We start from the raw sequence: 13,877 nt of genomic DNA, 5'->3' as shown, positions 1-13,877 counted from the left end.
GTGGGCTGGCCATTACCATTAAGATGCATGGGGCTTCCCTGGTAGTACAGTGGTTAAGAATACGCCTGCCAACGCAGGGGACACGGATTCAAGCCCTGGTCCGGGAAATTCCCACATGCCGCGGAGCAACTAAGCCCATACGCCACAACTACTGAGCCTGCACTCTAGAGCCCTCGAGCCACAACTACTGAAGCTCACGCATCTAGAGCCCGTACTGCGCAACAAGAGAAGCCACCGCAATGAGAAGCCTGAGCACTGCAATGAAGAGTAGCCCCCGCTCACCGCAACTAGAGAAAAGCCCGCGCGCAGCAACGAAGACCCAACACAGCCAAAAATAAATAAAAATCAAATAAATTAAAAAGAAAAAGACGCAGCCAGCCATGGCCCAGCAACTGCTGCACCCCTCTGAACCCCAGCTAAGACCCAGTCTTCTCCAGTAGAGTAGGGAGAGGGAGTAGGGAGCCTCATCTAGCCTCACCTGACCTGGGGCCCTGTGAGCCAGCCCACGACTGGGCCTTGGGGCCTAGAGACCCTGACTTTCCCTCTCTTGCCCCTCCCTCCTCAGTTGTGGCCATGCTTGGGATGCTGTCACCCTCCAGCCGGGGAGCTCTCATGACCACGGCCTGCTTCCTCTTCATGTTCATGGGGTACGTGTGCATGAGTGGGGTCCCAGGGCTGGCGCAGACTGCCTGCACTGCAGCTAACAGGTCCCCTTGGTGTGGATCCCTTCCGTTTCCCCACAGGGTGTTTGGTGGATTTTCCGCCGGCCGTCTGTACCGCACTCTAAAAGGCCATCGGTGGAAGAAAGGAGCCTTCTGTGTAAGTGTCCTAACCCTCCTCCCCATGTTCTTGCGAGGCCAAGAAGCTTCTTCCTGGGCTCCTCGAGAACAGCATAAGCAGGCTCTGGTGGGGGTTTAGGGCCAGGTGCTGGGCAGCAGCCTGATGGGTGGGAGGAGCACACCCAAGGGCCAGGAGAGCTGGGCTCTCACCCCTGGGTGCTTACCTCGGAGGCCTTAGTAGCCGCATCCATGAAAAGAGGGAATTGAACTTAGATGAGTTTTAGCCTACATTGTCCCATGGCTCAAGCACAAGAAGAAATAGGGGATTCAGAATAAGAGGATTTAGACACCATCCCAGGTGTCAAAGTTGAAGGTCAAAACCTGATCAGCAGGGCAGCTGTGAGAACACCCTACCCAGCAGAGTAAGGAGAGAATTACCTGCCAGGGACGGGAGAAGCCAGGCCCCACGTCACTGTCAGCCTGTTTTCCAGACTTTGGGGCCTCTGTTCCTCTTCAATAAGGTCAGCTTCTGGTGTTCACTGTCCTCCTGGTGGTGAGGAGAGTTCTTGGCAGCAGAAAAGACCACAGAAACCAGAGGATGCCTGGGAGTGGACCCTGCCTCCCAGGGAGCCCTGAGCCCCTTCTCCCAGAGCAAGTGAGCCCTTAGAGGACCAGGGAAACCCCTGGTGCCAAATTCAGAGAAGCCTCTAGACCCAGGCCTTCTGAAACCATTCTCACAGCTATCAAAAGAGCAGGGGAACTCAGGCTATCCCAGCTCTGGCAAATACCCCTGGCAGTTAATAAGCCCTCAGTATAGAAGAGCTGTGACAGTGGTTGTTCTGGAAAGATCAAAAAGAGTTTCCTAAATTCTTGACGCATCAGGTGTTTTTCTCAGGCTACTGTGTGCTAAGACCCAGGGATCTTCAGAGCTGTAAAACCCAGCCCTCTCCTCACCTGGTGAGACTTCCCTGATGAGGTCTCCCACCAGATACCCTCCAAGTCTCCCTGTACTGGTGCCACGGCAAACCCCGTCTCTCTGCCCCAAACCTGCTCCCTGCATCCAGTGGCACCATCATCCACCCAGGCCCCCAAGGCAGTCACCTGGGTGGCTCCCTTTCTTCCTCCTACTCACTAGCGCCCCCGCCTCCTCTCATACATCAAGTGTGGATGGTTCTCCTTCCAGATAGTCCACGAATTCCTTCCCATCTCCATCCCCAGGACTTCTGCCTGGGTTCAGGCATCTTTCCCTCCTGCCTGGGCCCTTGGCCGTCCTAGGCCTCCTCAGTTTCCCTGCAAGATTCTGGCCCTTCCCTGGTGTGGAGCTCTGCCTCGCTCCACAGGCGGGCCTCTGCTGCAGCCGCAGCCGTGCAGGTGTTCAACTGCTCTTCTCTCCTCCAGCCTCTGCGTGGGCAGCTAAGTCGTAGGTCCGGGGTCACTTCCTCCCCCACCGATTCTAACTTCAGGGTCCTCCTTGGCACCCCAGAGGGGCCTGGGCAGAGCCTTGTGCCTATGAGTGCCACTTACGTTGTTCTCCATTTATGGGTCTGAACATTTTTCCTGTTCTTCCTGGTATCTAGCACAGTGCTCAGTCCATACATTTCAGGCAGGAGGACAGACGAGGAGTTCTCCGCTACACAGCAGAGTGAAGTAGGAACACACAGGAAGGGGGGAAATGACATTTGAGCTGGGCCTCGGAGAGGGGGGTTTCAACTGGGTGGAAGCAGCCGGCAAGGAGGCCTCAGGTTCTGGAATCTCCTGGATCCCAGTCCTGGCTCCGTTATTTCCTTGGTTGGTAACCTTGACCAGCCCTCTGAGCCTTGGTTTCCCCATCTCTCCAGTGGGGGCCGGTTGCACCTAAGTCTCAGGTCGTTGTGCGGTTGGAAGGAGACTGTATACAGAAGGCCACTGGTTCAGCACTGGCACTCAGACGGCGGATCCCTGAGATGCTGGTGACTCTACCTCATGAAGGCCCGGGGTCAGGGACGTGGAGAGCAGTGGCCAGTTAGTGGGTGTGGGAGGCTACAGGCTAAAGGTAAATAAAACTGGCCGTGAAGCTGAGCACCAGATTGCAGGGAGCCTCAGGCCTCACGGGCAGACCCTCTTGGATGCTCAGGCAGCCGCAGTAGTAAAGGAGGCTCCACCGCAGGTCTAGGGCTTTGGTTCCCGGTGCCTGAGCCCCAGCCCCAGAAGTCTTGACTGGATAGAATACACCGCAGGGCGTCAGGAGCAGGGCCTCTGGAGTCAGACTGCCTGGGTTTGAACCTCTGCTCCACCCTTAACTGACTGTGAAGTTGGGGTGTGGGGTATTTAACGTTACTGGGCCTCTGTCCTCTTCTTGAAAAGGGATAGTGACAGTCCTTCCCATCTAGGCCTGTCGTGAGGATTGGGTGAGATGATTGATTCATGTGGAGGCGAGCACCCACCGCCCCTAAGACTCAGTTAAAGCTTCCCCACCACTCTGGACAGTTTGGGTTGAGGCCCAGACCTACGTGTTTAGTAAAATTTTTATTTGACCATTCCTATTCAGCAAGTGCTTGTTGAACAGTACTGTGCTCTGAGTGCTGGGAGCACGTCAGTGAGCAGGACCTGGTCCTCCCGAGAGCGTCTGTCTGGGGGGTAACAGCACCACATGATTATGAACACGGATGAGGGCGAGGGCGGTGCGGTTCAGGGATCTAAAAGGACAGAGAGCAGGAGGCTTGCCTAGTCTGGGGGTCGGGGAATGCTTTCTGGAAGGGTTTATCCTTGAGCTGAGTCCTGCAGGACAGGGAGGGCTTGAGAACCTCTAGTCAGGGAGCCCTGATGGGGCAGGTGGGAGCTCTCCCTAGATGCAGCTCCCCAGCCTGGCCTCTCTTGCTTCCAGACGGCGACATTGTACCCTGGCGTGGTTTTTGGCATCTGCTTCATATTGAATTGCTTCATCTGGGGAAAGCACTCATCAGGGGCGGTAAGTGCCCTCCCCAGCAAGGGAGGGCCAGCTGTGCTCAGGCCCATTCCTGCAGGTCACTTCCTGCTGCTTCCTTCCCTTTTCTAAATCCCCAGAGGGCTGGCCACGGTTTCTCCATCCCTGTGCATCCATCTGTCTTGCCCTTCCTGTGGGCTCTTTCAGACAGCTGACCAAAGCTCACTTCTCTAAAGGGAGATTTCCACAGTCCAGGGGCCAACTGGGGAATTTCCCTCGTCTCAACCAAGGGAAAGCTGCTTGGTATGACTTGATGAGGTCAGTCTCCCAAAACAATGCTCTCCTCCTAGTGTCCCTGCCCCGAGCTCAGCACCAGCCCCCCTGTGAGGATTGTGGACTCAGTTGGGGGTGGGGAGATGGTCTTGATGGATTAGCTGCGGGAGAGGTGGGGCAGGTGTTTGCCATCCCAGCCTCGCGGAGAGAACGGCCTCCCCTCCACTGGCAGGTGCCCACAGAAGGTGCTTGGGTGAGGCTTGCAGTCCGGGCTGCCGGAGGACTGGGTCCTTCCCAGCGGTCCAGGGAGCTGCCCTCAGGAAAGACAGGGTCATGCTCTTCCTCTCACTTCCTCTTTTTTATACCTGTCTCCCTTCTCTCTCTCAACATTTTTCTCCCAGTTACCAGCTGCTCACTATAAACACTCATTGCAGAAATTTTAGAAAGGAAACGTGCCCCCTGCAATGGAAGTGCAGAGTCCTAACCACTGGACTGCCAGGGAATTCCCTGTTTTTGCAGTCTTTTAACCTCTTTTTAGATATATTTAAAATGGAATCATGTAATCGTAAAATTATAAACTAATAGCAAACATTTTTATAGTGCTTGCTTTGGAATAAGTATTGTTCTGAACACTTTACAAAGATTAATTCATTTCTTCCATTTTGTGTGAGTTGTAAAAACCTCAGACTGTGCAGAGGGGAATTTAAAAAAAAATGAAAAATCAATTCCAAAGCCCCATACTCCATCTGAGGAAGTGCTGTTAACTTTTTGGTGTAGGCCTCTCCAGGCATGTATGCATATAAGTATTGGGGTGTTTTTATTTAAATGGAGTTCTCTACATACAGTTTTATATCCTGCTTTTTTCACTTCGTGGTATATTGTGGTGTTTTCATTGAGCGAAATTGGGAACGCACTATTTGTGCACTTCTGTATTTTCCCCTTTGTTTTCACTTAACAGACCGCACGTAATTTCTCTTCATTCTGGCCCTTCCTCTCCCCTTCATGCTCTCAGCCCCTCCTTCCTTGTTCTTTCCCCACGTCCTCCCTGGTGACAAGCTCCTGTAGGATGCCGTGGTTCCTTCACTTCATGGCTCAACTGGCCCTCCATCTGCCCTCTGCTTTTCCCAGGGCTGGGGTCAGCCCCAGGACAGTCTGGCCAGGAGCCCTGTGGGGGGGGCGTGTCTGCAGGAGCTTCCCCACCATGGTGGTCCTGCTGTGCCCTTCCTGCCCTGGGACCCAGAAGGTCCCCCCTCCCCCTGCACGACCCCAGCCTGGGCTTCAGGGCTTGTGGAGCCTCACGGTGCTGTGCCCACAGGTGCCTTTCCCCACCATGGTTGCCCTGCTATGCATGTGGTTTGGAATCTCCCTGCCCCTTGTCTACCTGGGTTACTACTTCGGCTTCCGCAAGCAGCCATATGACAACCCTGTGCGCACCAACCAGATTCCCCGGCAGATCCCTGAGCAGCGGTGGTACATGAACCGATTTGTGGGGTGAGTCTCCGGCCAGGGCCGGGCGGGGGCTTCTGGAGTAGGCAAGGCCAACGTTCCCCTGAACCATCTCCTTGGAAAGACATGGACAGGGGTACCCTCCCCCTGTGGGGGCTATGACAGGTGCTCCTGCAGCCCCGGCTGGCTCTAGTAGACTTCCTGAAAGCTTAGCTTCACTCCAAGATAGAGAGGACCAAGTTGTAGCCAGACTCGGTGTTGGCCAGGGAAGGGGTGGAGTGGAAAGGTGCAGGGTGACAGGTAAAGACTACCTTGGACCTTGGACAAGTCGAGCCACCCCTCTGTACTTCAGTTTTCCCATCTATAAAATGGGGAGAATGATGCCCACCTCTCGAGAGGCTATAATGGCACAAAAGCATGCCGAAAGGTTTAGACCCACCCAACAGTGTAAGCATTCTCGTTCTTGCCGGCTCAGGAGCGAGCCTGAAGCTCCCAGTGGCCCAGGTCTCCCAGCAGTGTTAACCCTCCCATTCTCTGCAGCATTCTCATGGCTGGGATCCTGCCCTTTGGCGCCATGTTCATCGAGCTTTTCTTCATCTTCAGTGTGAGTACTGCTACTTGCTCCCCACCCCTCACCTTCACCCACACTAGCCTAGTCCCTACCCCTCCACTTAGGTGCTCTGCCTCTTACCGCCTGTGACATTTCAGACAGACCTTTTAGCCTCTCAGAGCCCCCATTCTTTGCCCTAAAATAGGGTAACAGTCCTGCCTCTCAGGACAGCTTGGAAGGTTACGTGAGATGTGCCATATGTACGGGGTCTGGTGTGGGAAGGGCTCAGTAAATAGAAGCTGCTTTGGCTGCTTTAGCAGTATTGCAGTCAGTCACCACCATTATCAATATCATTGTTGCGTCTGCTTTGACTTCTGGGTCCCTACGTGTCTTTACCTAAGTTACTCAAAACTCCTAGGAAAGTGGGGCGATGATGCCTAATTCCCAGGATCATCACGAGGCTGGAACGTGATAACGTCTGTAAAAGGCACAGCGCCTGGCGTTCAGGAAATGCTTGTTAACTTGTAGCTGCTGGTAATGATGATTACTCCTCTCCCAGGCATGCCAAGATGAAGGTTGGCAGAACAGTTCTTCAGAGCCATCCAAGTCCAGCTGACCCAGCTCAGCGCCTAGCATGGAGGGAGGGTCTTGCAATAAGTCAGTGCTGGACAAGCATCCACTCCTCTGGAGTGGCCCAGCCTGTCCCTGCTGAGACCCCCTCGGCCACCCCGCCCTGCCTAGGACGGGTTGGCTGCCTGGGCAGGGAGTCTACATGTGTTCTGTTTGTGTGACACTGGGCCAATCACCAGCCTCTCTGAACCTTGACTTCTTTCACTGTAAAATGCCATGCTTTCATAGGCCGACACGTGGTGTTGTACGTAAAGCACGTAACACTATACCTGGCACGTGGTGAGCTGCCCCAGGTAGTGGTGGCTGCTGTGTAATTTTGATTGGGGTGGGATTCATTCTTTTCCGCAAGCTGCTGAGTTCAGGCGGGGGCCACCCGTCTCAGGATCAGCCCTTCCCACGGCCCCTCCCAGGAACCCTTTGCTCCAGGGAGGAGAGACCAGTCAGCCACGAGTCAGGCTCACAGGCCCCAGTGGTGTCATGATGGTGTCTCCATTCCTGCCAGTCCTGACTAAGGGATGGAGTTCCCGAGCACAAGCAGGGAATGCCAGGGGAGTGGGGGCAGGCTACCTGAAGGCCGGCTGTGGTATATCCACAGGCAATCTGGGAGAATCAGTTCTATTACCTTTTCGGCTTCCTGTTCCTCGTCTTCATCATCCTGGTGGTGTCCTGTTCGCAAATCAGCATCGTCATGGTATACTTCCAGCTGTGTGCAGAGGTGAGGGGAATGGGGTCAGCAGTTTGGGTTGGGGGCAGCTGGGTCCAGTATTGAATTGGATCAGTGAGGCTGTCTGGGTTTCTCATGTGGTCCTGCCTCTTCTGGCCATGAGGTCTTGGGCAAGTACATCACTTCCCCTTGCCGAGCCTCCATTTGTTCAGCTGTAGACTAGAGTTAATGATCCCTACCTCACTGCATAGTCTTGCAGGGAAGTCACCACGACCTGACGACAGTAGACTCGTCAGTACTGAGTCCACTCCAGTAGTGGTTTCTTCAACAGCTGATGCAGTTTGGGTGACCTGCCCTGCCTCTGGGGACTAGCTCTTGATGGGCAAAACAAGGGCTCTGGGACAGACAGCCTGAGCTGAAACCCTGGCTCCTCTGTTAGTAGCTCTGGATCTTGGGCAGTCGTTGAAGCTCCGTGTGCCTTCCGGGCCTAACTCACGGGGCTGCTGCGAAGACTCAATGAGCTGATTCGCATAGAGCACTTAGAACGATATGTGGCACGTGGTGAGCGTTTGCTCAAGAAATGCTAATGTTGTTAATAATGTTCTTTTGTTGTTGCTGGTTTTTTTTTAATTGAGATATAATTTATAGACAGTGGAGTTCACCCTTTTTAATCTACGGTTCCGTAAATTTCTAGAAATGCACACAGTTGTGTGACCACCATCACAGTCGAGGTATGAAAGGCTTCGCCCCAGCCCAGATATTACAGTTCTTACCCAGGGTCTTTAGTTCCTCAGGCCCCTCTGAAACTTGGGGAAGAGGTTCTGCCTGGAGACAGCTGTGACCCTTCTCTGTTTCCTCCTCAGGATTACCGCTGGTGGTGGAGGAATTTCCTAGTCTCCGGGGGATCTGCATTCTATGTCCTGGTCTATGCCATCTTTTATTTTGTTAACAAGGTACCACCCTGCATGAGGGAGCCCCCTAGCCCTTTCAGGGCAGGATTGTGGCGGGGAGGGTGCTGGGGAAAAACCCCAAGTGTCTAAGTCTTACTTTTCTGCCAAGAATGAGGAGGACCAAAGTCATCCTAGAACTGTTCCTGCTCTTAGAACATAATCTTTTTAGGAAAGAGAGTATGTTTGGGTGACAAAAGCCTTCAGGATAAATGACAATGAGAATGTTGTATGCAAAACCTGTGAGATACAACCAAAGCAGAACTTAAAGGGAGTATATCACCTTAGAGTGCTTTTAAGAGGAAATAAGAGAGACTAATACAGTGTTCACCTCAAGATGACAGAAAAAAAAAAACAGTAACTTGAAAGTAAATGAGAAGAGTTAATAAAGGTAAAAGCAGAAACTGCTGAAATAGCCTTTAGCACTCAGATTTAGGAACTCGGCTGTACTCACAGAGCTCACTGTCCCCAAAGAGCGGCGTAAGAGCAAGAATACAGACAGATCCCCACAGCAGGCTTATTAGATTTGTGTGTAACACAAACCAGATGGGCCATTGAGAGGAGTCTGGGGTCGCTCTGGCGGACCCCATGTTACCTCTGGAGCTTACGCTGAAGACAGTTTTACCCGCTGTACTTTGGGTATCCAGGACCCCAAACCGAGAAGTCCTCTGCTTACAACCAGGGTGTATTCCCAAACTAGAGGCATAGGTCAGCTGGGTGAAGCTTGGAATTCCCTTTCCCAAAAATGTCAGGTTGGAAAGGACTGTCCAGATATCTGAGTGCGGTGCTGCACCCCTGCTTCCAGTTTGCTGACTGCCCTCTTCTCCAGCGATCCCAACAAGTGATCATCTAGCTCAGGGGTCAGCCAACTGTAAGCCCATGGGCCAGCAGGCCTGCTTCTGTAAACAAAGTTTTATTGGCACACAGCCGTGCTTGTTCATTTACATATTGTCAAGGCTGTTTTTACACTACAGTGGCAGAGTGGAGTAGTTTTGACAGGCCAGGTGGCCTCAACTATTTATAATCTGGTCCTTTAAGAAAAAGCTCGCTGACCTCTGCCCTGGCACATCCAGCAGCAGAAGACACTCCCTCCTGATGCTCCCATTCTCTTTGGATAGCTCCTGTCATTATCAAGGCCTTCCTTAAGTCACACTGAAATCTGCCTCCCTGTAAATTCCATCTTCAGACCACAGTCTTGTTCCTGGACTCCTGCAGAACAAATCTAATTTCCCTTCTCTACAGCCCTTATTAATCAGAACTATTTTGAATGGAAAGTGACCAAAACCAGTCCCGACTGGCTTAAGCAAAAAAGAGAATGTTTTGGCTGATGTAAGTTTAATAAGAAGTTGGAGTTCTAGCTTCAGGCCTGGTTAGATCCAGCAGCTCAGATGGTATCAGGGCTCTGCGTTTATTCCTCAGCTCTGTGTGTGTTTTCTTGGCTTCAATCTGTAGGCAGGATCTTTCCACAAATAGAAGGATGACCAATAGCAGCCCTAGAGTCTCCTTTTCTCAGCTTTGCAGCTCTAGAACTAAAAGAACATCTTTCTTCTATCATTATGTTATAAATCCCAGGGAAGACACTCATTGGCCCAGGTTACATGCCATCCCTCACTGTTCCTCATGTCCAGTAGGATGGCATACTCTGATTGACTAGCTTAGGTTTTGTATTAGGACCGACAGCCCCAATAGGACCACAAAGTAGGGGGTAGGTACCCGAGACACCAGGAAGAAGGAAGACAGGAGCCAGTGTTGGGCAAGCAAAACCTGCTACCATAGCCGCCTACACAAGGGTCACATTTCAGCCTCCTGCCCTTCCTGCCTGTGGCCCAGCCTTTCTTCTCTGCTCTAAAAACCTCCTCCAGCCCCAGAGCCCTGTCTGTAAAATGGTGGCCTTGGCCTGTCTGAACTCTAAGGAACTTTCCAGCACTGCCTTTTTGCCTCATCCCTTTCCTGGTTTTACCACTGGATTTACTACTGCCCTGTTTCCCCCCTCACCTTCACCCCATCTTCAGCCGTAAGAAAGCTCATAAAAGAAGACATAGACAGTTGAGCTGGAAAACATGGCCTTCACCCTTAGTTTGAGGACATTTGACTTCAGGGAGACGGTCTCAAACAGTGACCCTTATTGTTTTCTTCTGGGCTCCTGGCATTTTGTGGCCATTTGTCTTCCCATGAGCCCTAGAACAGGCCCCACTCAGGCCCTGGTGGGCTGGGCAGGTCTTGATACCAAGGTCCTAGATTAGTTCCACTTGGCCCAGCAAACCCCACCACACCCCAGATTCCCTAGCATCCCTGCCCGGGCCTCAGGACTCTGCAAAGGAGTTCAAATGCTGCAAGATAAAAATCCCCATGAGAGAGTAACGAAAGTGACAGAGCGCACTCAGGTGGAGAGGACTGTAGGCTGAGACAGGCTCATGGTGACTCAGGAAATGTCCTGAGTCAACGGATTTGGGCCTTGGGCTCTTAGCCCTCTAGCCCCAGGTTCAAATCCCAGCTCCTTCTGTTTCCCGGCTGTGTAACTGTGCCCCACCTGTGAAGTGGGTTAATAACCTACCATAGTGGTGGTGCGCATCCAAGGCGGTGCACGGGCCCTGGTACTGATGAAGGTCCACCATGACTGTGAGTCCCACTGGCCCCTCGCTGCCCACCTGGGGCAGGCCCCTTCCCCTTGCCAGTCTTCAGCTTCACCACGAGATCAGTGAGAAGGTAGGGGGACACCCAGTTGGCCACGGCAGGCTGGCACTAAGCGTGTCCCCTCTCTCCTCTCCCCTGCTCATGCCCCAGCTGGACATCGTCGAGTTCATTCCCTCTCTCCTCTACTTTGGCTACACGGCCCTCATGGTCCTGTCCTTCTGGCTTCTCACGGGCACCATCGGCTTCTATGCAGCCTACATGTTTGTCCGCAAGATCTACGCTGCTGTGAAGATAGACTGATGGGGGTGGACCGTGGCCCGGCCCACTCCATCCACGGACAGGAAACCACCCCGCGTGGGGAACTGCAGGCACGTAAAATAAAATAACTCCTGCTCGTTTGGAATGTAACTCCTGGCACAGTGTTCCTGGATCCTGGGGCTGCATAGGGGGCGGGAGGGCCTATAGATAAATCTTGCATTTTTCTTCATCATCTTATTCCAGTTCTGTTGGGGATGAGTTTTTTGTGGGTTGTTTTTCTTCAGTGCTAAGAAAGATCCCTCCGGCAGGAACTCTTAGACCTGTTTATTCAGGTTTATTTTTGGTTTGGAGTTTTTTCCTTAGTTTTTTTAACAAATGGATCCAGGATGGATAAACCCGTCAAGACACTGGGTTCTGGTCACTGTCTCCACCTCAGTTCCTCAGGGCTGTTGGCCACCCCACGACTAACTGGAAGAGGAAACGCCGGGCCTTCCGGGCTCCAGCGAGATTTCTGAGCCCCTTGCTGCCCGTCCTCGCCATTGATGCCGCGACAAAGCACAGCTCAGCCCGGACACGCATCCTCAGTGCCAACCAGCCTCTTCCAGCCCCTTTTCCTCCCTCTTCTCTCCTCCCCAGCCTCCTCCCAGGGCTGCTCGAGGCGGGGCTTCCCGCCAGGCCTCCGGTCATCTTGTCACTGGGAGCAAGCCCAGGCCTTGGTTGCTACAAGGAAATCCCTGGAAGTACTGGGCACCAGATGCCCCAGGACAGCAGGAGTTGCCCCTGTTCAGAGCAGTGAGAGTTTTCTGGACCGGAGGAGAGACTTGCAATGAACTGTCTTCGTGCCAAGAAACCCTGGATCCAGGGCCAAGTGTTTCCAGAGCCAAACCAAGCATCCATGTGTGTGTGTCTGGGCTGAGGGTCCTCACCCCGCAGGAGGCTCCTCAGCTCCTCCCTTGTGGGGGTCGCTGCTCTTTGCAGAGTGTGCTAGGGTGGGCCCTCTCCTCCATTTCCAGGGCGAGACAAGGCCTGGAGACCGCAGATCCCCTCCTTTAGGTGGCTGGGAAGAGGCACTCTCCCTGACATCCCCCAGCCTTAGTGCCCATACACAGCTCTTTTAGCCAGACCCCTCCCCTCCACCTCCTGTCTGAGTTCTTGTCTCCTTTGAGGAACACCCAGAACACTGGTTGCGAGAAGGAAGATGGAAAGTAAGTTCTGTCATTCCTTCCCCGAGTCCCAGGAATAGGCAAGGAGCCTAAGAAAGAGGAGCTGACGTGCAGGCCTGGATCCCCTGTCAGCGCCCGCTCCTCCTAACCCACCCCCCGCCCCCGTGCGTGTCACAAGACGTCTGCTCTTAAGCTGCAAGAGACCAAACCCACCCTGGGGTTAGGGTTCATGTAGCAGCCACTCACCCTGGCTGCAGCCCCTTGAGGAGGACAAAGCTCAGGATGCTGGCTGAGCTGGGAACACAGCACCCTCCCCGCCGCCCTCGCCCAGCACTCTCCCTGCAGCCCTCACCAGCTCCACCAGTCAAACCGGTGATCTTCTCAACCTTGCCTCACAGCGACTCCGCAGTGCCAAGCGGCGTCCACCAAGAATCAGGTTGGAGGAGAGGGAACCCAAGCAGTAGAGTACGATGATGGAGTCTTCTTCATTCGAATCTTGGATTTTTTCCCTAAGAGATTCTCTTTTTGGGGGGAGTGGGGAAACGGACTCCTCATAAAGGGTTCAAACAGCATCGATTTTTCTGACTTTTTAAATCATCATCATCATTATTTTTAATTAAAAGATGCCTGTATGCCTTTTTTTGGTCCAATTATAAATAAATATGTCATTGTCCTGTTGTCATGTCTCTTGAATCTCTTCAAGGGTCTGAGGTGAGACAAATTCCCCAAATGTGTGGAGCTGAGTGGTTTCCCTCAAAGCTCGGTCTCCTGTCAAGGCTTTCTAGGGCCCAGGCCACTGCTCTTCCCCTGCCTGGTGCTTGTTCATAGCCTCTGCCATCTGCTTAGCCCCTTGACGCTGAATCACTAAGCATGCCCCTCTGGTCCCACAAGTAGGAGATGGTAATCATGTGTGAGCTTTGGTAGCAGTGAGACCTGGTTTTTAAATGATTTCCAGCTCCAGTATTTTGCTGCTAACTCACTTCACCTCTCTGTCATGTAAGACACCTTCAGCTGCAGGCAGTGGAAATGGGTCACACAGCCTAAAGCCCCAAGGAGGATTGACTAGCTCATAAGTCAGCAAGGAAAGGAGTGGTTTGGCTTCAGGTCTGGGTAGATCCAGGGGCACAAAGGATAGCCTTAAGATTCTCCCTGTCTCCACTGTGCTTTTCTCTGTATCATTTGTCCCATTGTCAACAGTCTTCTTTCCTGTGGGGGAGGCAGGGAGAGCATGGCACAGATCACGCTAGGCTTACATTAGCCAGTTTAGAAAGCCCAGAAGAAAAAGAAAGACATCTTATGTCAGTACACTCAATATTGATAAATCCTAGGAAAGGTCTCTGATGGGCCCGGCTTGGGTTACTGTTCATACATCTTGGACCGATCACTACATCCTGGGTGATAGAGTCCTATTACAGGCTGCATACCCCAAGTGTACTGGATACTGTGAATTTCAGCCCACCAGAGTCACGTGGAATGGGTAATGAGGAAAGAACAGTTAACCACCGTAGGGTATGCACAGCAAACAAAAACAACATTTGCCTGTTAGACCCACCCACTCCAGTGCCAAACCTCAGTGAGAAAGGTGCTGGTTGCCATTCATGGGATACTTCCTGTGTTCCAGACACTGTTAC

The 13,877-nt window shown here is 52.8% G+C and overlaps 1 protein-coding gene across 6 annotated transcripts in view; it reads left to right on the top strand.

Moving 5' to 3' along the window:
- The window catches only part of TM9SF4 (transmembrane 9 superfamily member 4), a 56,284-nt gene extending 43,356 nt beyond the window's left edge, over positions 1-12,928 (top strand). The window contains exons 11-19 of one of the 6 annotated variants that reach the window (XR_004345761.1): positions 566-647; positions 744-819; positions 3,643-3,726; positions 5,270-5,445; positions 5,941-6,004; positions 7,176-7,295; positions 8,108-8,197; positions 10,976-11,193; positions 11,520-12,924. Coding sequence is in view for 5 of the 6 variants with exons in the window: in XM_032605083.1 (XP_032460974.1) it covers positions 566-819; positions 3,643-3,726; positions 5,270-5,445; positions 5,941-6,004; positions 7,176-7,295; positions 8,108-8,197; positions 10,976-11,125 (938 nt within the window). In the remaining variant the exon portion in view is untranslated. Of the gene's footprint in view, positions 1-565; positions 820-3,642; positions 3,727-5,269; positions 5,446-5,940; positions 6,005-7,175; positions 7,296-8,107; positions 8,198-10,975 lie in introns of all 6 variants that reach the window. The other 5 variants (XM_032605084.1, XM_032605087.1, XM_032605085.1 and 2 more) reach the window with 5 other exon arrangements.
- Positions 12,929-13,877: the final 949 nt, after the last annotated feature.

This window comes from Phocoena sinus, chromosome 15 (assembly GCF_008692025.1).
Source record: "Phocoena sinus isolate mPhoSin1 chromosome 15, mPhoSin1.pri, whole genome shotgun sequence".
Lineage (NCBI taxonomy): Eukaryota > Metazoa > Chordata > Mammalia > Artiodactyla > Phocoenidae > Phocoena > Phocoena sinus.
The sequence above is the reverse complement of the archived record's forward strand: the minus strand, read 5'-3'. Positions and strand labels throughout refer to the sequence as shown.